General features: G+C 45.2%; 1 protein-coding gene and 1 long non-coding RNA gene across 3 annotated transcripts; one reads left to right on the plus strand and one right to left on the minus strand.

Annotated features, from left to right (window-relative positions):
- Positions 1–1,898: 1,898 nt before the first annotated feature.
- On the minus strand, positions 1,899–8,403 carry LOC135562489 (uncharacterized). The gene is made up of 2 exons (XR_010460012.1): positions 8,032–8,403; positions 1,899–3,123 (listed from the first exon to the last, which is right to left on the minus strand). It is a non-coding gene; the product is annotated as an uncharacterized LOC135562489 (long non-coding RNA).
- On the plus strand, positions 6,904–23,588 carry LOC115146827 (RAC-beta serine/threonine-protein kinase-like). 2 transcript variants are annotated; one of them, XM_029688845.2, is made up of 14 exons: positions 6,904–7,182; positions 11,643–11,810; positions 12,030–12,158; positions 12,444–12,555; positions 12,777–12,924; positions 13,868–13,999; positions 14,478–14,543; positions 16,491–16,559; positions 17,758–17,880; positions 18,208–18,336; positions 18,903–19,117; positions 19,652–19,739; positions 20,268–20,370; positions 20,471–23,588. In XM_029688845.2, the coding sequence occupies exons 2-14, from the start codon at positions 11,765–11,767 to the stop codon at positions 20,548–20,550; spliced, it is 1,440 nt and encodes a 479-aa protein (XP_029544705.1). In that variant the 5' UTR covers positions 6,904–7,182; positions 11,643–11,764; the 3' UTR covers positions 20,551–23,588. The 2 variants fall into 2 exon arrangements, with proteins under 2 accessions (XP_029544705.1, XP_029544706.1); XM_029688846.2 differs by having other exon boundaries at positions 6,904–7,080.
- Positions 23,589–23,728: the final 140 nt, after the last annotated feature.

Raw genomic sequence — 23,728 nt, forward strand, 5'->3', positions numbered from 1 at the left:
ATAAGATTTATTGCTGTAGGTGAAACAAGCAACAAATTATGAGAGAACAATTTGAGGAGTATCATAATTATTAACTTTCTCTTTCTAATAAAAAAAACGATTTGGCACAAATTGTTGATAAACAGTTACAGTTGAATTCGGAAGTTTACATACGCCTAAATACATTGAAACTCCGTTTTTCACAATTCCAGACATTTAATCCAAGTAAAAATTCCCTGTTTTAGGTCAGTTAGGATCACCACTTTATTTTAAGAATGTGAAATGTCAGAATAATAGTTGAGAGAATTATTTCTTTCAGCTTTTATTTCTTTCAGCACTTTCCCAGTGGGTCACAAGTTTACATACACTCAATTAGCATTTGGTAGCATTGCCTTTAAATTGTTTAACTTGGGTCAGACGTTTCAGGTAGCCTTCCACAAGCTTCCCACAATAGGTTGGGTGAATTTTGGCCCATTCCTCCTGACAGCTGGTGTAACTGAGTCAGGTTTGTAGGCCTCCTTGCTCGCACACGCTTTTTCAGGTCTGCACAGCAATTTTCTATAGGATGAGGTCTTCAGTTCTGCCTACAAATTTTCTATAGGATGAGGTCAGGGCTTTGTGATGGCTACTCCAATACCGTGACATTGTTGTCCTTAAGCCATTTTGCCACAACTTTGGAAGTGTGCTTGGGGTCATTGTCCATTTGGAAGACCCATTTGCGACCAAGCTTTAACTTCCTGACTGATGTCTTGAGATGTTGCTTCATTATATCCACATAATTTTCCTGCCTCACCATTTTGTGAAGTGCACCAGTCTCTCCTGCAGCAAAGCACCCCCACAACATGATGCTGCCAACCCTATGCTACATGGTTGGGATGATGTTCTTCGGTTTTCCAGCCTCCATCTTTTTCCTCCAAACACAACGATGGTCATTATGGCCAAACAGTTCTATTATTGTTTCATCAGACCAGAGGACATTTCTCCAGAAAGTACAATCTTTGTCCCCATGTGCAGTTGCAAACTGTAGTCTGGCTTTTTATGGCGGTTTTGGGGCAGTGGCTTCTTCCTTGCTGAGCGGCTTTTCAGGTTATTTCGATATAAGACTCTGCTGTTGTTCTGGGATTGATTCGCACTTTTCGCATCAATTAGATTTACTCAACTCCTGCATCCTCTTCTCCTCCGCCCTCTCTAGCCTCCTTTTGAAAAAAGTCCAAGTTAATCAAGGAGAGGCAGCGAGGAGAAGGAACGTGGACGAAATTGTGCTTTTATTAAATGAGAACGACCCCAACCCCCCCGTTGGCCCATTCAAATTTCTGCAGGCCCACCCACTAATGAATTTCTTGCTACACCCCTGGCTACTGCTGGTCCTTGTTCCTCTGGTGCTCTAAGAACATCCTCTGTATGATACTGCTCCCTGTAGGGGCCACTGAATAAACACTATGAAGAAACACACCAAACCTGGGTCGCCTTTCTTTCCAACTGTTTCTTTTTATATTTGCAATACCCAAGTGAATTTACAGTATTTGCACAATCAATTACAGTTCTTTAATACATTTGTTTTGGATAATTCTTTGTGAAAGAGCAACAATTGAAAAGTAAAAAATATCAAATATTATACACAATACAATAAAAACTCTTGGTGTCAGAGTCCAGGGACAGGTGGGATGTTACAAGGTAGGAGCTTTATTCTTACTGCCCAAGAATCTGCCTCTTCTCCATCTCTCCTCCCCCACCCCTGTACATTTTTCTAATAGTTCAAAACTTTAATATTTACATAACATGTCAGGAATTTATTGGACCTTATAATATAGCTGTAAAATATAGTCAATGTCTTTAAAAATATATCAAATCAATCACACAATAAAATGTCTGTAACGGTTTTCTAGGTGTGAAGGAGAGTCGGACCAAAATGCAGCGTGTAGATTGCGATCCATGTTTAATCAACAAACGTAAAACACGAATCAATACAATACACTACAAAACAATAAACGTAACGAAAACCGAAACAGCCTATACTTGTGTCAACTAACACAGCGACAGGAACAAAGACACTAAGGACAATCACCCACCACAAACTCAAAGAATATGGCTGCCTAAATATGGTTCCCAGTCAGAGACAACGATAAACACCTGCCTCTGATTGAGAACCACTCCAGACAGCCATAGACTTTGCTAGATACCCCACTAAGCTATAATCCCAATAGCAACACCAAAACCCCAAGACAAAACACACCACAATACAAAAACCCCATGCCACACCCTGGCCTGACCCAATACATGAAGATAAACACAACATACTTCGACCAGGGCGTGACAATGTCATGGTTTTTACTTTTTACAGTTCTGTCAACATATCCATAAACACAAAGCATCAAACAATAAAAACTAGGATATATTTTAAGAAAATAAAAAATTATAATAATGGAGGCTTTTAATTCACAAACATAAGTTTACAAACAAAAAGCTAAAATATCAATAAATATCAATCCCTTTAAATATGGTCCATTTGGCTGGCTGGACTATAACAATGTACAAAATGGCAGCCAGGAAGTAATCACGTGTCGAGTGCATGTTGACACTTTTCTTTTTTTTCTCTAGCACACATATACCACGAGAGTAGTCATTTTGACATCTTCCATGTGGATTATGTACTTTACATTTTTACATGTACATTTTTCGTAATTTAGCAGACACTCTAAAACATGATCCAAACATGAATACTTTCCCTAAAGGAACATTGTTAACAGAGATTAGTCACACAATATACAGAGTACAGTGATAGTCTGGTACACTCATGCTGGGTCATGGCCATTTTTAACAGGCTGTCTCATACTCCAACAATGTTCTAGCTCAAACACAGTTCTGAGAATAAAAATTTATCAAATTCACACAGAAGTGTTTTTAAAATCAGACATGCATTAATTCCTTTCTTCAGCACCATGTCGATGATGGCACGTGCCTTGTCTGCCCTCTCAGCGATCACATTCACGGAGTCTTTTTCGTAATCATTGACCACTTTCTTCTGCAGCAGCCCATCTAGGAGACGTTTAATAGTAGGTTCTGACACATTTTCCACAAACTTCGGACGCACAAAACGCAGCTGCTCCACAGCACTGACCTCCAGCCCACCAATCAATACAGTATCTGGGTGGGGGGAGGGAGTAAGAGATACATTTGCCAAACGTGTGAGATGGAAAATACCTTCTACATTTACGTGTAGATAATTCACTATATATTACGTTCACACTGTAAAGGGGCTGGTGGTTTCATTCATCAGACTGTGATAGCAATTGTTTTCACGGTCTGAAACAATTTATACTAAGCAAAAATATAAACGCAACATATAAATTGTTGGTCCCATGTTTCATGAGCTGAAATCAAAAGAAATCACAGAAATGTTCCCTATTTTGGCCACAAATTTGTTTACATCCCTGTTAGTGAGCATTTCTCCTTTGCCAAGATAATCCATCCACCTGACAGGTGTGGCATATCAAGAAGCTGATTAAACAACATGATCATTACACAGGAGCACCTTGCGCTGGGGACAATAAAAGGCCACTATGTACTCTGGTAGCAGCTTCAGAGAGTGGTCAGTGTCTCCATGACTACAGATATGTACTCTGGTAGCAGCTTCAGAGAGTGGTCAGTGTCTCCATGACTACAGAGATGTACTCTGGTAGCAGCTTCAGAGAGTGTTCAGTGTCTCCATGACTACAGAGATGTACTCTGGTAGCAGCTTCAGAGAGTGGTCAGTGTCTCCATGACTACAGAGATGTACTCTGGTAGCAGCTTCAGAGAGTGGTCAGTGTCTCCGTGACTACATAGATGTACTCTGGTAGCAGCTTCAGAGAGTGGTCAGTGTCTCCATGACTACAGATATGTACTCTGGTAGCAGCTTCAGAGAGTGGTCAGTGTCTCCATGACTACAGAGATGTACTCTGGTAGCAGCTTCAGAGAGTGGTCAGTGTCTCCGTGACTACAGAGATGTACTCTGGTAGCAGCTTCAGAGAGTGTTCTGTGTCTCCATGACTACAGAGATGTACTCTGGTAGCAGCTTCACAGAGTGGTCAGTGTCTCCATGACTACAGAGATGTACTCTGGTAGCAGCTTCAGAGAGTGGTCAGTGTCTCCATGACTACAGTTATGTAATCTGGTAGCAGCTTCAGAGACTGGTCAGTGTCTCCATGACTACAAAGATGTACTCTGGTAGCAGCTTCAGAGGGGGGGTCAGTGTCTCCATGACTACAGAGATGTACTCTGGTAGCAGCTTGAACCAAACCTTCCATAACAAAGCCATCACCTACAGAGAAATGAACCTGGAGAAGAGCCCCCTAAGCAAGCTGGTCCTGTGGCTCTGTTCACAAACACAAACAGACCCCACAGAGCCCAAGGAGAGCAACACAATTAGACCCAACCAAATCATGAGAAAACAAAAAGATAATTACTTGACACAAAAAAAAACTGAACAAACTAGAAAGCTATTTGGCCCTAAACAGAGAGTACACAGTGGCAGAATACCTGAACACAGCCTGAGCAGTTGTCCCCCTATATGTCTGGACCCTGGCGAAACAGTCCCGGGCAATCTGAGATCCTTGGGAAGTCCCTATCCTAACCCCAAACTCAACCTCTACCTTTAACCCTAACCATTACGTAACCCTAACCTTAACACAGGGTTTCCCAAACTCAAGCCTCAAGACCCCAAGGGGAGCATGTTTTTCCCCCTAGCACTAACAATCAACACTAATAATCAAGGACAGAGTTTGGGAAACACTGCCTTAACCCTTATCTTAACCATTTCAAATTTAAATTTGTAGCTGGAGAATTTAAAATCTGAAAACAATGCTCCCTAAATTTTATCAGCATAACAAATGCGCGACCCGGGCTGGCAAAACCCTGGATCATTGTTATTCTAACTTCCGTGACACATACAAAGCCCTCCTTTCAGAAAATTTGACCACGACTCCATTTTGTAGCTCCCAGCCTATAGATAGAAACTAAAACAGGAAGCGCCCGTGCTCAGGTCTGTTCAACGCTGGTCCGACCAATCAGATTCCATGCTTCAAGATTGCTTCGATCACGTGGACTGGGATATGTTCCACATAGCGTCGGACAATAACATTGATGAATACGCTGATTTGGTTAGTGAGTTTATTAGCAAGTGCATCGGTGATGTTGTACCCACAGAGTCTATTAAAACCTTCCCCAACCAGAAACCATGGATTGATGGCAGCATTCGCACAAAACTGAAAGCACGAACCACTGCTTTTAATCAGGTCAAGGTGACCGGAAACATGACCGAATACCCACCATGACCCACCATTTTTCCTGTTCCCAAGAACGCTACGGTAACTGAGCTAAATGACTATCGCCCCGTAACACTCACTTCCGTCATCATGAAGTGCTTTGAGAGACTAGTCAAGGACCATATCACCTCCACCCTACCTGACACCCTAGACCCACTCCAATTTGCTTACCACCCCAATAGGTCCACAGACGACGCAATTGCAATCACATTGTACACTGCCCTAACCCATCTGGACAAGAGGAATACCTATGTAAGAATGCTGTTCATCGACTTCAGCTCAGCATTTAACACCATAGTACCCTCCAAACTCGTCAATTAAGCTCGAGGCCCTGGGTCTCGACCCCGCCCTGTGCAACTGGGTCCTGGACTTCCTGACGGGCTGCCCCCAGGTGGTGAGGGTAGGAAACAACATCTCCACCTCGCTGATCCTCACCACTGGGGCCCCACAAGGGTGCGTTCTCAGCCCTCTCCTGTACTCCCTGTTCACCCATGACTGCGTGGCCATGCACGCCTCCAACTCAATCATCAAGTTTGCAGATGACACTAAAGTGGTAGGCTTGATTACCAACAACGACGAGACGACCTACAGGAAGGAGGTGAGGGCCCTCAGAGTGTGGTGTCATGAAAATAACCTCACACTCAATGTCAACAAAACAAAGGAGATGATCGTGGACTTCAGGAAACAGTAGAGGGAGCAGCCCCCTATCCACATCGACTGGACAGTAGTGGAGAAGGTGGAAAGTTTTAAGTCCCTCGGCGTACACATCACGGACAAACTGAAATGGTCCACCCACACAGACGGGTGTATTCAGGAGGCTGAAGATATTTGGCTTGTCACCAAAAACACACAAACTTTTACAAATGCACAATCGAGAGCATCCTGTCGGGCAGTATCACCGCCTGGTACGGCAACTGCTCCGCCCACAACCGTAAGGCTCTCCAGAGGGTAGTGAGGTCTGCATAATGCATCACCGGGGGCAAACTACCTGCCCTCCAGGACACCTACACCACCCGATGTCACAGGAAGGCCAAAAAGATCATCAAGGACAACAACCACCCGAGCCACTGCCTGTTCACCCTGCTATCATCCAGAAGGTCAGTACAGGTGCATCAAAGCGGGGACCGAGAGACAGAAAAACAGCTTCTATCTCAAGGCCATCAGACTGTTAAACAGCCATCACTAACATTGAGTGGCTGCTGCCAACACACTGACTCATCTGTAGCCCCATTAATAATGAAAAATGTAATGTAATAAATGTATCACTAGCCACTTTATATAATGTTTACATACCCTACATTACTCATCTCATATGTATATACTGTACTCTATACCATCTACTGCATCTTGCCTATGCCGTTCGACCATCGCTCATTCATATATTTTTATGTACATATTCTTATTCATTCCTTTACACTTGTGTGTATAAGATAGTTGTTAAATTGCTAGATATTACTGCATGGTCGGAACTAGAAGCACAAGCATTTCGCTACACTCGCATTAACATCTGCTAACCATGTGTATGTGACAAATAAGATTTGATTTGATAAACATTTTAAATTTCTATTTAAATGGGGGGGTAGGGACGTCCCAAGGATCCCGTATAGCAAGGCCGTTTCGCCACGGACCCAGACACAGGGGGACATCTGCTCGGGCTGACGCACAACGTGTCCCAACTACGTATTTTTTTGTTTTGTTGTTGTTGCCTGTTTGGGATTCCTTCTTGGATGGCCTGTAACAAAGATTGTATCTGTACTGGGTTGAGTCTATCAAATAAACAAGAACAACGTGGGGCTAAGTGAGAAAACAGCGTATAAATACGCATGTATATATTTTTTACGGCTCATACTAGTGCACCCACTTCGCAAACACACCACTGCAGCAAGCAGGCGAAACTCAGGTAACGTAACTAGCTAACGTTAGCTACACAGGGATAAAAGGTGCAGGATCGATAACTTGCTGAAAACAACCATCCTGAGACGTCCTTGTTGCACAGAGATAGTTAGTCGGTGGGCCATTCCCATATCGCACTCGAGGAACAGACGAGGTTCATCGGTGTCTACTTATTCTCAAGAGGCCATGGCGGGGAGCAAATGGAACCTAGCGTAGCTAGCTAGCTAACGTCAAAGGTTATAGTAGAGGTTTCTTATGTTTGTTTACAATATAGGCTAACTAGGTCCTTGATAACGAGTAAATGGGGAAGTGAAGTTGTAAGACGTTATACGTGTACGTTCAAGTTTCAGTTGCTGGTAGAAAAGTGACAGGTGTTGTTGTCGGTCCCTGTTCAGAGTTGAAGCTGAACTTGCCAGCTAACAGATTGCCAACTAGCTAACGTTAGCTAGCTGCTATGATGATGATACTAAAGTTAGTGTCGTGTGAGCTGTTTACCAAAAACGTGATTAGCTGATCTAGCTAGGTCGAGATAGAAGCGGCTATCCAACATTCAGACCGTTTGTGCCTTGCCATTTCAATTGAACCCTATCTATTTAAGTGAATTTAATTTGCTATTCTTATTATAGCTTGCTACAGTCAGGTGCACCATCGTCGATCCATTACACATCGATTGTCAACAAAATAGCAGTTATTGATTAGTCATTGCGCTCCAGATATCTGTATGTGTATATATAACGTCATATATATATAATATCAAGTTTCAGCCTGTCCTGAGTAGCTAGCTAGCTCTCAAGCAAAACAGGTTCTAGTTAGCAATAGTTTTGACAGCTGATTTGCGTGTCTGCCAGGCGCCTACCTAGCTGGCCAAATCGATGTCGTTTGCGCCCCTGGACACCCGTTGCATTGCAACACTTGATCCCGCTGTGCTGGTGTGCTTGCTGGTACCCACTGGCACGTTTCTCTGATCCATTGGTGCTTTCAAGACAACTGGGAACTCGGAAAAATACGAGGTCAAGTCATGGAATAATTGATCTTCAGGTCGGAAAGTCAGAGCTATAGAAAGAGGCCCTAGTTCCCGAGTTGGCATTCCGAGTTGGATGACCGTTAGAAAAATATTTTTCCCAGTCGGGGTTCGTTTTTCCGAGTTCCCTGTTGTCTTGAATGCACTGAAGTCGGAGATGAATGAGTTCCCAGTTGTCTTGAACGCACTGAGGTCGGAGATTAACGAGTTCCCAGTTGTTTTTAAATGAGAATTATGTGTTCTTGCAGCACAAGTCTTGCCCAGTGGTATAGTGTTTAGTGCTTTTTTTTAGGTGAGGGAGCGCGTTTAAAAAATTTAGGTAATATTGTCCTCTATCAAAGTTTGTACCGACAGATGTAAACAATTGAATAGCCTATCATTATAAACAATGCATCCTTCAATTGCAACGTCTGCCTATGCCCACATACATTGTCTCATAAACATTTTAGTTTTTTAATATCCTCAAACACCAAGTTAGGCATAGGCCTCAAATATGCCATCATCACTGTCAATCTTGAATTATAATTATTCACGTTTTACCGGTGAAACGTTCAAACGTAATCTCCATGCCAATCATTTCATTGATCTCCATCAGTTTCACGGGAATATGCATTTAGATATTCTTGAATGACTATTTCGAGAGAGAATTAGAGCAGATGGTTTTAACAAACTATTAGCCTTTCTTGTATTTTGTTTCAATCAATGCATATATCCTGCCTAGTGGTGGGTTCTGCTTTGGCCCATACTATTTTTTTGGTTAACTATTCAGCTTCAACTAACCATCCTAAAAGCTCGTTATAAATTACAGTAGGTGTTTTTGGTGTAACGGTAACTTTATAGGCCTTCTGTGCTATGGTTTTATATTTGGTTCTGTTATGTAAAATGCAAATTAAAAATTGTGATCTTGCAAGACATTGCTTCGGCTTTGATCTAACTTTACTAAATGAGCAGCATTTTGAGAAGTACATTTTGTATTTGTAATAATAATAAGTGATGAATATGACTATTAGCCATAGGCAACCGATCTTGATGAGATGAGCGCCCTGCAATGGTGCTGAAAGGACAGTGCCTGGATCGTTCAATGATGTTAAAGAAGTTGAACCAACTTGTGATGCTGAAGGACAGCTCTGCCATCCGGCCAGTTCAGGAATGATCAGTTGCAGTAGGCTTATAGTCTAATAGGCCTACGACTAAGTGGTATAGCTATTTGTAGGCTATATCCTAATGTAAATACATATTGCTTGATATCATTGCATCATGTCATTGCAAGTAGGCATTTCATTGTATTGTGTAGCTTTGTATCGGAAACACTTTGATTTGACTAGCTTAAACACATGGTTACAGTATACCCTATTACAGAATAAAAGAAAACAGAGGTGAACTATCAAAAAAACGTAGGGGAGTGGATCAGAACCTGTCAGTATCTGGTGTGACCACCATTTGCCTCAGGCAGCGCAACACATCTCCTTCGCGTAGAGTTGATCAGGCTGTTGATTTTGGCCTGTGGCATGTTGTCCCACTCCTCTTCATAACTGTGGGAAGTTATGGGATATTGGTGGGAACTGGAACACGCTTTTGTGCGTGTTGATCCAGAGCATCCTAAACATGCTCAATGGGTGACATTTCTGGTGAGTATGCAGGCCATGTAAGAAATGGTACATTTTCTGCTTCCAGGAATTGTGTACAGATCCTTGCGACATGGGGCCGTGCGTTATCATGCTGAAACATGAGGTGATGGCAGTGGATGAATAGTACAACAATGGGCCTCAGTATCCGTCTCAGTATCTATATGTGCATTCAACTTGCCATCGATAAAATGCAATTGTGTTCGTTGTCCGTAGCTTATGCCTGCCCATACCATAACCCCACCGCCCCAGAGTGGGGCACTCCGTTCACAACGCTGACATCAGCTCATTCACATGATGCCATACACGCTGTCTGCCATCTGCCCGGTACAGTTGAAACCTGGATTAATCCGTGAAGAGCACACTTCTCCAGCGTGCCAGTGGCCATCGAGGGTGAGCATTTGCCCACTGAAGTTGGTTACGACGCTGAACTGCAGTCAGGTCAAGACCCGTGTGAGGACGACGAGCACGCAGATGAGCTTACCTGAGACTGTTTCTGACAGTTTGTGCAGAAATTTTTCAGTTGTGCAAACCCACAGTTTCATCACCTGTCCGGGTGGCTCGTCTCAGAGGATCCCGCAGGTGAAGAAGCCAGATGTGGAGGTTCTGGTCTGGCGTGGTTACACGTGGTTTGCGGTTGTGAGGCCGGTTGGACATACTGCCAAATTCTCTAAAACGAAGTTGGAGGATAATTATTGTAGAGAAATTAACATTAAATTGTCTGGCAACAGCTCTAGTGGACATTACTGAATTCAGCATGCCAATTGCATGCTCCCTCGACCTGAGACATCTGTGGCATTGTGTTGTGTGACAAAACTGCACATTTTAGTGGCCTTTTATTGTCCCCAGCACAAGGTGCACCTGTGTAATGATCATGCCGTTTAATCAGCTTCTTGATATGCCACAGCTGACAGGTGGATGGATTATCTTGGCAAAGGAGAAATGCTCACTAACAGGGATGTAAACAAATTTGTGCAAAATATTTGAGATACATACGCTTTTTGTGCGTATGTTACATTACTGGGATCTTTTATTTCAGCTCATGAAACATGGGACCAACACTTTACATTCTGCGTTTCTATTCTTGTTCAGTGTAGAACGGGACCTGCGTCTCAACCAATATCCAATGTAGGCTAGATATCCCAAACAGGGCTACAGCAACTTCCAGAGAGGGCTTTGCGGTGGCCACCTGGTTGGATGTCCTCAGCAGAACGGTGTCCCCATAACCAAGTGGTCACAAATCGTTCTGGGTTCCACTGCGCAAGAGGTGGTCCGTGGAGTTTTATGAGCATCAAGGCAGACCCACTGTGAATTAGGATTTATTTTTCTTAGTTTTGATTGGCCAAAGTGGTCAAGCATCCGACGGGCCTCCGCATCGCGCATATGTAGCCTATAGTTCTTAATCATTGTCGCCACCGCAGTGAGAGCACAGGGAAGATGCCCACATTATTGTTTTTCATGGAATTTTTGTGGTAGTATAATTTATCAGAATACATTTTGCGGAAATAGTTTTACCAGCTCCATGTATTCTCCAATAGAAAACAGTGAAGGCACGCCACTCCTCCACGCCCCGGCAGAACTACACCCCTAGTTTTGCCCCATTGTCAAATACAAGCTATGTTTCATAAAAGTTTTAGTTTTTTGTCATTTAGCCAGACAGGTTAGGTGCCAGTAATATTTTTTGCCGGGAAAATCATCTTGGATGCAAAACACTGTCAATCTCTGCTCATCTCTTCATACTCTGTGTAGGCTATGTCTTGCAAACACATCTAGGTCAGCTGTCATTTAATATTCTCTCATGTTGTTTTATTTTTTGTCTAGGTGGTGGGGCAATGTTTACACTGACATCCTCTTGACCAGTCCAACAGTTACCCAGGCCCCCCTCCCTTTGCCCCTCCCATTCCCCACCTCTACCCCCTTCCACAACCTTTCCACCCTTCACTATGAATGAGGCCAGCGTAGTCAGGGAAGGATGGCTCCACAAGAGAGGTGAGGACCCTCCGTTTCTTATTATTCACAGCAAATGTAATGTAATCACTTTCAAACACAATTTCAATAACATTGTCTGACAAAGCCATACATGTCTCGACACATTCTAATCCGAACTATGTAGCTGCCATAAGAATGTGCATTGTGCCTAACCTCAGAGACTAGGCTATGAGGGTTTTCGGGTGATGTGTACTCAAGCCCACTTGTTTCTCTATGCAGGTGAGTACATCAAGACTTGGAGGCCGCGCTACTTCATCCTGAAGAGTGACGGCTCCTTCATCGGCTACAAAGAGAAGCCTGAGCTGTCCGACCAGAGCTTGCCCCCTCTCAACAATTTCTCAGTGGGAGGTGAGGGTCCCTCAAAGTGAAAACTAGTGTTGATGATGTCACAGGGGACTCTGTGCAGTGTTGGTTCTGTAGCAGGGTTTACAGAGCAGGACCTGCTGTCCTCTCATCACCTCTGTACAGAACACTTAAATGGAGAGTTTTGGTGTTTGCAGGCCTGGATGTTGCTTTGGGGATCTTCATAGTTCACACTTTGTAAATGAAACAACAGAGGTAAAAACAATGGATTGAGGCATTAAAACATTTGTAACGCTTGATCCCTCTTCTCTGTCTCCTCTTTCGTCCCAGAATGCCAGCTGATGAAAACGGAGCGGCCCAAGCCGAACACCTTCGTTATCCGCTGCCTGCAGTGGACCACTGTCATCGAGAGGACCTTCCACGTAGAAAGCAATGCAGAGAGGTGAGGAGGGGATATGGGTAATTATGAGGTGTGAGAAGGGGCCAATAGAAAGGGTAGGTAGACAGTGGGGAGGAGGAATAACAGTAGTCAACAGAGGTGGAGGGAGGGATATGTTTCTGTCTGTGTCACGGACAAACTCTTCGTGGTTCAAAGGAATCCTACAAGCTCACTATGGTGTAGTAATTGCACATTGTGTGTGTGTGTGTGTGTGTGTGTGTCAGAGAGGGGTGGATGCGTGCCATCCAGGCGGTGGCCAATGGGTTGAAGGTACGAGAGGAGGAGGAGCCCATGGACCTGTTTGGTTCTCCCAGCGACAGCAGCAGCATTGAGGAGATGGAGGTGGCCATGTCCAAGACCAACTCTAAAGTGGTGAGTGTGTGTGTGTGTGTGTGTGTAGCCATGTCCAAGACCAACTCTAAAGTGTGTGTGTGTGTGTAGCCATGTCTAAGACCAACTCTAAAGTGGTGAGTGTGTGTGTGTGTGTGTGTGTGTGTGTGTATAGCCATGTCTAAGACCAACTCTAAAGTAGTGTGTGTGTGTGTGTGTAGCCATGTCCAAGACCAACTCTAAAGTGGTGTGTGTGTGTGTGTGTGTGTGTGTGTAGCCATGTCTAAGACCAACTCTAAAGTGTGTGTGTGTGTGTGTAGCCATGTCTAAGACCAACTCTAAAGTAGTGTGTGTGTGTGTGTAGCCATGTCCAAGACCAACTCTAAAGTAGTGTGTGTGTGTGTGTGTTTGTGTGTAGCCATGTCCAAGACCAACTCTAAAGTAGTGTGTGTGTAGCCATGTCCAAGACCAACTCTAAAGTGGTGAGTGTGTGTGTGTAGCCATGTCTAAGACCAACTCTAAAGTAGTGTGTGTGTGTGTGTGTGTAGCCATGTCTAAGACCAACTCTAAAGTAGTGTGTGTGTGTGTAGCCATGTCCAAGACCAACTCTAAAGTGGTGTGTGTGTGTGTAGCCATGTCTAAGACCAACTCTAAAGTTGTGTGTGTGTGTGTGTGTGTGTGTGTGTAGCCATGTCCAAGACCAACTCTAAAGTGAGTGTGTGTGCAGTAACATATACTGTGCATATGACCGATACAAATGCTTACAAGGTAAAGGTAAGAGTCACACAAATACATGCTAATTGTTCTTCCACAATGGTTGGATCCTGGTTTGTTCCTGCGCAGGTGTGTGATTGATCTGTTTTGTAAAGTATCACACTTCGTCATCACTACCACTGTCCATCCTTCCCATTGTGAATGTGTTTGGCTGGGCTGGGTCACCCAAGATAAGAGAGTTGATTGTCCAACTCTGTCTCTGTGTTGTCAGACGATGAGTGACTTTGACTACCTGAAGCTGCTGGGGAAGGGCACGTTTGGCAAGGTGATCCTGGTCAAGGAGAAAGCCACGGGGATGCACTACGCCATGAAGATCCTGCGCAAGGAGGTCATCATCGCTAAGGTAACGAAATAGGCCTAACCTATACCACTTTACAGTGGTGACTACTGGTCATCGGTTTGTTATTGGGGAATGACGATCCGTATCCATTAGTCCTGATCTGTAGTCTTAATAGTTCTTTATTGTGCATAGTATGTGGTATATTTTGTTTTATAAACTGGGTGGTTCGAGCACTGAATTCTGATTGGCTGACAGCCGTGGTATATTTATGTTATAAGCAAAGGATATTTTAATTGTTTCTAGTATGTTGTGTTTCTTAACGTTGTCTTAACACTTGCATCGCCGGGCTTCATCTCATACAAGGAGCCGCCAATGCGCAAATTTGGAATGTCCTGTGTTCTCTCGTGTTTCCAGTAATACCTTCTGAACATACCCTGGCTTCGGTGACTTGTGAAGGAGGGAATCTATTTGACAATGACTGAGCCGTGATTCTTATGTATGTGTTGCTGTAAAAGGCTGACCCTCTGATCTGTGTGTCCAGGATGAGGTAGCGCACACGGTTACGGAGAGCAGAGTGTTACAGAACACCCGGCATCCCTTCCTCACGGTGAGTGCTCCGTGTTCCTCTCACCTGATTACATGTGCTGGTCCAGAACGGAACCCCCACACGTGTTGTATAGTCATGGGGAGCAGTGGTTCCCAAATCCAGTCCTCCAGTAGCCCCAACGGCACACTTTGTCGTTGTAGCCCCGGACAAACTCCCCTGATTCATCTCATTGATGATTAGTTGACAAGTTAAATCAGGCGTGCTTATCCGGGTTTACTACAGAAATGTGTACTATTGGGGGGACCGGAGGACTGGAGATGGGTTGTTGGAGGACTGGAGATGGGTTGTTGGAGGGACCGGAGGACTGGAGATGGGTTGTTGGAGGACTGGAGATGGGTTGTTGGAGGACTGAAGATGGGTTGTTGGAGGACTGGAGATGGGTTGTTGGAGGACTGGAGATGGGTTGTTGGAGGACTGGAGATGGGTTGTTGGAGGACCGGAGGACTGGAAATGGGTTGTTGGAGGACTGGAGATGGGTTGTTGGAGGACTGGAGATGGGTTGTTGGGGGGACTGGAGATGGGCTGTTGGGGGGACCGGAGGACTGGAGATGGGTTGTTGGAGGACTGGAGATGGGTTGTTGGAGGACTGGAGATGGGTTGTTGGGGGAACTGGAGATGGGCTGTTGGGGGGACCGGAGGACTGGAGATGGGTTGTTGGAGGACTGGAGATGGGTTGTTGGAGGGACCGGAGGACTGGAGATGGGCTGTTGGAGGACTGGAGATGGGTTGTTGGAGGACTGGAGATGGGTTGTTGGAGGACTGGAGATGGGTTGTTGGAGGACTGGAGATGGGTTGTTGGAGGACTGGAGATGGGTTGTTGGAGGGACCGGAGGACTGGAGATGGGCTGTTGGGGGGACTGGAGATGGGCTGTTGGAGGGACCGGAGGACTGGACATGGGCTGTTGGAGGACTGGAGATGGGTTGTTGGGGGACTGGAGGACTGGAGATGGGTTGTTGGGGGACAGGAGGACTGGAGATGGGTTGTTGGGGGACCGGAGGACTGGAGATGGGCTGTTGGGGGACCGGAGGACTGGAGATGGGCTGTTGGGGGACTGGAGATGGGTTGTTGGGGGACCGGAGGACTGGAGATGGGCTGTTGGGGGACTGGAGATGGGTTGTTGGGGGACCGGAGGACTGGAGATGGGCTGTTGGGGGACTGGAGATGGGTTGTTGGGGGACCGGAGGACTGGAGATGGGCTGTTGGGGGACCGGAGGACTGGAGATGGGCTGTTGGGGGACCGGAGGACTGGAGATGGGTTGTTGGGGGACCGGAGGACTGGAGATGGGCTGTTGGGGGACCGGAGGACTGGAGATGGGCTGTTGGGGGACCGGAGGACTGGAGATGGGCTGTTGGGGGACCGGAGGACTGGAGATGGGCTGTTGGGGGACCGGAGGACTGGAGATGGGCTGTTGGAGGACTGGAGATGGGTTGTTGGGGGACTGGAGATGGGTTGTTAGGGGACCGGAGGACTGGAGATGGGCTGTTGGGGGACCGGAGGACTGGAGATGGGCTGTTGGGGGACCGGAGGACTGGAGATGGGTTGTTGGGGGGACCGGAGGATTGGAGATGGGCTGTTGGGGGGACCGGAGGATTGGAGATGGGCTGTTGGGGGGACCGGAGGACTGGAGATGGGCTGTTGGGGGGACCGGAGGACTGGAGATGGGCTGTTGGGGGGACCGGAGGACTGGAGATGGGCTGTTGGGGGGACCGGAGGACTGGAGATGGGCTGGTGATAGTAAAAGCTGTCATTTTTGTCCTGCCTTTTTTCATGAATTTGTATTTGTCATGCCTAGCCTATGACATGTCTCTATATTTTTGTTGTTAATCTTTTCTTATCACAGCGCATTTTCTGGTACTTAAAGCAAATATCAGTGAACATCAGACGATAAAGAAACATCTGATCTAATAGGAGGACATTGATCAATTGTCTTCTTCCACCCTTCCAGACACTGAAATACGCTTTCCAGACTCATGACCGATTATGTTTTGTGATGGAATACGCCAACGGAGGAGAGGTGGGTGTCCCAATGTCCCCTCAGATACACATGTTCACACACACACAATTTTTCGATTGCTGGAACACTGGGATCCACATGGCCAAAACAATAATTAACAGATTGTAATTTCACATTGTTTTCACACTAAATGCAAATGATAAACACTTTTTTTGCAAAACAGTAGACACAAATCTCTCTTACAAGACACTTTTTGCAAAACAGTAGACACATCTCTCTTACAAGACACTTTTTGCAAAACAGTGCTATGGCAAAACCCAAAATGTGCACCCTTTGTGTCACCAGGATTAAGATGAGGGTGAATCTTACTCTGCACTTGTCTTTTCTTACTAGCACTGCCTTTGCTGGTAGTTACTATGAATGTGATATGTGGTCGTCTCATCTAGCTATCTTAAAGGGCCAATGCAGATGTTTGTATTTCAATATCAAATAATTTCTGGGTAACAATTTAAGAATCTTACTGTGTTTTCAATTAAAATGGTCAAAAAGAAGCCATTTCTGAACCACAAATTTAGCTAGGACTGTCTGGGAGTGGTCGGAGTGGGGAGGGGAAAACTAGTTGTTATTGGCAGAGAAGTTTGGAACTCTCTTTCTAATTGGTCTATTAACTAATTTATTTATTAATGGTGATGTCACCATGGAAGGCCAAAATTCCATCCCACCAAAACAGGCTGAAATGTCAGGAGTTTTTTTCAAACCGCTCTCACATATAAAGGGCATTATCTTCTTTTTGACAATGTTACATTATTATTTCAACCTCGGTGTGGAAATGTATATAAAACACAGTAAAATAATGTTTTTTGCTACACTTGGCCTTTTAAGATGAACGCACTAACTGTAAGTCTCTCTGGATAAGAGCGTCTGCTAAATGACTCAAATCTAAATGGTGACATGAACCTTCTCATTCAATTAAATACTATACCATTTGAATGGATTTGGCTAATTTTGTAAAAGGTATTTTTAAAATTGTGATGGTGTAAGTGTTATATATTCAAACCCCCTAGCTGACAAGGTACAAATCTGTCGTTCTGCCCCTGAACAGGCAGTTAACCCACTGTTCCTAGGCCGTCATTGAAAATAAGAATTTGTTCTTAACTGACTTGCCTAGTAAAATAAAGGTAAAATAAAAAAAATATCAAAACATCTCAAATCAATCCTTTTTTTTCCCACTCTCTTTTCCTCTCTTCTTCCCTCTAAGCTCTTCTTCCACCTGTCTCGGGATCGTGTGTTCACGGAAGACCGGGCCCGTTTCTATGGCGCTGAGATCGTATCTGCGTTGGAGTACCTCCACTCTCGTGACGTGGTATACAGGGACCTGAAGGTAGGCGCTGTGAAGATTCTGTCCTGCTTTCATAGTCACCCGTCCTGCTTTCATAGTCACCCGTCCTGCTTTCATATTCATCTAAGGACTTGGGTTTTCCTGAACCGAGTGACACACATTCTGCCTTCATACTTCAGTCATGTGATTTTCCTAAATGGTGATAATAATGGTGCCAAACGCCCAGCCTAGACACAGTCCTCTCCCCACTGGAGACTGGAGTTAAATTCCCCGCTCCAACTATTCAAACTGGCAGTCTCTTTATAATGTTAGAACTGTCTCAATAATGTTTTGAAACTCTGTTTCATCCATCTCGCTGCATCTTCTCAGCTGGAGAATCTAATGCTGGACAATGACGGACATGTTAAAATCACAGACTTTGGGCTGTGTAAGGAGGGCATCTCGGACGGTGCCACCATGAAGACCTTCTGCGGTACCCCGGAGTACCTGGCGCCGGAGGTGAGGGCCCGCTGCTGGGCATGGCTAGTGGCACAAGCACATGCTACACAGTTGTCATACAACCTTAGCTGTGTTCATTAAGCACCAAATGTAAGAAAACACAAACTAATAGGGAATAACTTTTTCAATTTCCCGTTGCAAAATGTCTTCTCTTTTTGTAGCAGTACAAATGCAGGAAGTAAGACAAGGAGAGAGACTATTTTAGACTCACTGTGGTGTTACAGTTAGTGCGTTCATCTTAAAAGGCCAAGTGTAGCAAAAATGGGGCCATTTATTACTTTAAGGTGAGTTGGCTTGATAATCTGATAATCCATTGTTTTTATGTTTTATGTTAATGCAGTGAGTATTTAGGTAGAAAGATACCTCATACTGTATGGTAATTTTATCAATCGATTGCCTCTGGAACATTCCTTTTGAAGACCCCATAAAGTGGCAGTTTGAAGTGACTCAAATCCAATCGGGTCAATTGCAAATTGTTGTTTAGACAGACAAAAAAACGATCTGATTTTGAGCATTAAGGCCTGCACTGTGAACAAAGCTCCTTCCCTCCCTCCCTGCCCGTCCAGGTGCTGGAGGACAATGACTACGGCCGGGCGGTGGACTGGTGGGGCCTGGGCGTGGTCATGTACGAGATGATGTGCGGTCGGCTGCCCTTCTACAATCAAGACCACGAGCGGCTTTTTGAGCTCATCCTCATGGAGGAGATCCGATTCCCCAAGAACCTGGCCCCAGAGGGCAGGGCCCTGCTCAGCGGCCTGCTCAAAAAGGATCCCAAGCAAAGGTACGTGGTGCTTAGAGGGGGGGTGGGAGGTGTGACCGTTTGATCGGCCTGGTCAGGGAGGACCCCATTTGTGTTTGGCTGGGTATTTGCTCAAGTCCTCACAAGGAAAAAGGCTATTTCTACAAAGTTTTTAGAGTTAAGGTTAGGGGTTAAAGGTTAGGGTTCGGTTTTGGGGTTAGTGAAAGGGTTAGGGAATCAATTGTGTGTCCCCACAAGGTTAGTTAAAGGCTAGAAACAAGCCCTGGGTTTATGCTCAGTTTGTTTTCTTTTCCTCGGCACACTGGTGCTCCCAAATAAACATTCCAGGTCTTCCAGCAAAACATTGAGTATCATATGCAACCAAAATGATCACTATTTCGAGCTCTGACAAAAAAAAACCTGAGATGCTCTTCTTCAGAAAAGCAGTGCACCAAACATGAGATGCTCTTCTTCAGAAAAGCAGTGCACCAAACATGAGATGCTCTTCTTCAGAAAAGCAGTGCACCAAACATGAGCGCACCATTTGAAGCAACCTCTGATTTGTGTTATTGACAGGTTAGGGGGAGGACCGGATGATGCCAAAGAAGTGATGTCCCACAAGTTCTTCACCTCCATCAACTGGCAGGACGTGGTAGATAGAAAGGTGAGTGACTGGAGGCTGATAGCTTAGCGCTACAGTCAATAAATGGTGGCATTCCAGGTCTTTGATTTAAAAAAAAAAAAAAGAAAGTATGACCATTATTTAACTAGGCATGTCAGTTAAGAACAAATTCTTATTTACAATGACGGACTACCGGGGGTTAACTGCCTCATTCAGGGGCAGAACTTTTACCTTGTCAGCTCTGGGATTCGATCCAGCAACCTTTCGGTTACTGGCCCAACGCTCTAACCACTAGGCTACCTGCCGCCGTTTTTGCAGTCATGCTGGGAAGATCAGATATCACAATGGGCTAGTTCCACGTTGACTGCCATCTGACTGATCCCTGAATGACCTTTTATCATAAATAAGTAAAGTAAGTAGTCTGTTTCTGTAGCGCGAGGTAGCTTGAAATACAAGTACGCCCCCTGGACAGGACACTAGTCTATCGCAGGGCCTTACACCCTAATCCCTCTTGATGCTGAGTGCCAAGCAGACCATTTGCCAATCACTGCTTGCTCTCTCCCTCCTCAGCTGACTCCGCCCTTCAAGCCTCAGGTGACGTCAGAGACTGATACACGTTACTTCGACGACGAGTTCACGGCACAGACCATCACCGTCACGCCTCCAGACAAGTGTGAGTTCATGTGTGTGCCTGTTGGTGTGTGTGTGACACAATATGCCACCAAGCATGCTTTTAGAGGTGATGTTGACTGAGTGTTTTCTTCGTGTTCTAGATACCAACCTGGACTGTGGCATCCCCAACCAGCCAGCACACTTCCCCCAGTTCTCTTACTCTGCCAGCATACGAGAGTGACCCCGTCTTTACCATACACACTGAAGATATGCATAGCCGCATCAGTTCACACTCTCATCCACACACACACACACACACACACTTTCTTGTAAAAAAAAGACTGCAAGCTTGAGACTCCACAGGCCAATGGATCTCTGGTCACAGCGGGGATTTAAGTGCCTAGTCTTGCAGCCATCTTGTCTGCTCAAACCCCGTCTACACTACAGTCACGCACAACAGCAGGCTGTGAACTGCACAAGACCTCAGTCAATACCTCATGTCGTCAACATCAGCAGCAGTAGCATATCATCCAGGACACTACTGCTCCTCACTGGAAGGTCTAGTACAGGGCTGCCCATCCCTCTTCCTGGAGATCTACCGTCCTGTGGGTTTTCAGTTCAACCCTCTTCCTGGAGAGCTACCATCCTGTGGGTTTTCAGTTCAACCCTCTTCCTGGAGATCTTACCGTCCTGTGGGTTTTCAGTTCAACCCTCTTCCTTGAGATCTACCGTCCTGTGGGTTTTCAGTCCAACCCTCTTCCTGGAGATCTACCATCCTGTGGGTTTTCAGTTCAACCCTAATTTAAAACACCTGATTCTACTAATTAGCTGCTCAACAAGACCTTAACTAGCTGAATCAGAACGGCTAAATTAGGGTTGGACTGAACCTGCAGGACAGTAGATCTCCAGGAAGAGGGTTGGGCAGCCCTGGTCTAGTACCTATAGGTGATCCTATAGAACACTACTGCTCCTCACAGGGAGGACTAGGACCTATAGGTGATCCTATAGGACACTACTGCTCCTCACAGGGAGGACTAGGACCTATAGGGGGTCCTATAGGACACTACTCCTCACAGGGAGAACTAGGACCTATAGGGGGTCCTATAGGACACTACTGCTCCTCACAGGGAGGACTAGGACCTATAGGTGGTCCTATAGGACACTACTGCTCCTCACAGGGAGGACTAGGACCTATAGGTGGTCCTATAGGACACTACTGCTCACAGGGAGGACTAGGACCTATAGGTGGTCCTATAGGACACTACTGCTCCTCACAGGGAGGACTAGGACCTATAGGTGGTCCTATAGGACACTACTGCTCTTCACAGGGAGAACTAGGACCTATAGGTGGTCCTATAGGACACTACTGGTCCTCACAGGGAGGACTAGGACCTATAGGTGATCCTGTGGGACACTACTTCTCCTCACAGGGAGGACTAGGACCTATAGGTGGTCCTATGGGACACTACTGCTCCTCACAGGGAGGACTAGGACCTATAGGTGGTCCTATAGGACACTACTGCTCCTCACAGGGAGGACTAGGACCTATAGGTGGTCCTATGGGACACTACTTCTCCTCACAGGGAGGACTAGGACCTATAGGTGGTCCTATAGGACACTACTGCTCCTCACAGGGAGGACTAGGACCTATAGGTGGTCCTATAGGACACTACTGCTCCTCACAGGGAGGACTAGGACCTATAGGTGGTCCTATAGGACACTACTGCTCCTCACAGGGAGGACTAGGACCTATAGGTGGTCCTATGGGACACTACTTCTCCTCACAGGGAGGACTAGGACCTATAGGTGGTCCTATAGGACACTACTGCTTCTCACAGGGAGGACTAGGACCTATAGGTGGTCCTATGGGACACTACTTCTCCTCACAGGGAGGACTAGGACCTATAGGTGGTCCTATAGGACACTACTGCTCCTCACAGGGAGGACTAGGACCTATAGGTGGTCCTATGGGACACTACTTCTCCTCTGATTTGGATGGAATTGAGACACTGATCTCTTACACTCAGTTTTCTTTCTTTCTTGTTCTCGCTCTCTCATTTTCGTTCTGTGTCTGTCGCTCCCTCTTTTCCCCTCTCTGTACCCCCTCTCACGCTAACCCACTCACTCACACTGCTGGGTAGAAGAAAAAAAACACTGAAGTGATTCTTGTTTTCACAAATGAGAAAGAAAAGTTTTCTCTCACTCTCTCATTGTTACAGTTTATAAGGAGTCATATTTATGTGATTTATCCAAGTGCTCTTTTCTGTAACTAGCTGTTACCAATAGTGTTGAAGTGGTCCTACTGGAGGGGGGCAGGGCGGTCGTGGTAAACTATGAAGCTGTTTCTCTGTCAATGTGTTTGTGTGCTTGGAGAAAAGGTGGGACAACCAAAACTGAATGTCTGCATTTTGTGTTTGTATGTGTGCGTATGTCAGTGAAGTCGTGTGAGTGCTCAAATGTAAGCGACCTTGACGTGCATTGGTATCAGTAGAATAATTGGCGACATCACACAACAGAGTTTTTCCGACTCGGGGCTCAAAAACCTACTCTGTATTTCCAAATAGCGATGCAGGAGGGAGTACTACTTTAACTGTAAAATTCTGTGAAATTAATTAGTATTGCGCTTTTTATGACTGGGATCGTTGTGAACAGAACACAAAGTTGCTACAGAGAAAATGTATGAATGAATTACAGTACAGGGTGTGTAGGTACGGATTTGTAAACCCTGTTTTTAGTTCAGGACTTGTCTCAACACATCTGGTCTTTGATCGAGACGCACCAGGCATGTGATTTACAACGGTCGACTAGCACTTAGTTACTTAAGCAGACCTCTTTTTACTCGAATTATGAGATTTGTATGTTTTATTCTTGTTATTTTGTTGCTTCGTTTCCTTTTTCAAATGTCATAAACGTCTGCTATACTATCAAAAATGTCCGCACAGGTGGTGTTGAGTGGATCAGTGACGGGGCTCCGTTCTGGCCACAACATCAGGTGTGTGTTGAATGTAGTGATCATGCCTGCTCCTCTTCGTATGCTGTCTGACTGCTGACAGTCACTGGTCAACGAGATCCAGGTTTTGCTCTGTCCTGATAGTCATGTGAGCCTTGTGTCCATTGTGTGCCGTTTGGAAATTGTTTCTGAGACTATTATTGTTTTTTTTGTTTTTGTCTAGTTCTGTTGTTTTCCACCTCACTGTTTCCCTGACCCCTTTTGAAGACATAGCTACTCATTCAACATTCATAAATGTTTAATTCAATGAAATATTATTTCAATTTAAATTGTGTGTATTTGTGTTTTGTGAGACAGCTGTGTGCTTGTATGTCTGCGCATGCTTGCATTTGTACTGTATTGCCTATATACACATTCATGCTATAATGTAATCATGAAGTGCTTTAATAGGCTAGTCAAAGATTGTATC

Source organism: Oncorhynchus nerka, linkage group LG19 (assembly GCF_034236695.1).
Source record: "Oncorhynchus nerka isolate Pitt River linkage group LG19, Oner_Uvic_2.0, whole genome shotgun sequence".
NCBI classification, from domain to species: domain Eukaryota; kingdom Metazoa; phylum Chordata; class Actinopteri; order Salmoniformes; family Salmonidae; genus Oncorhynchus; species Oncorhynchus nerka.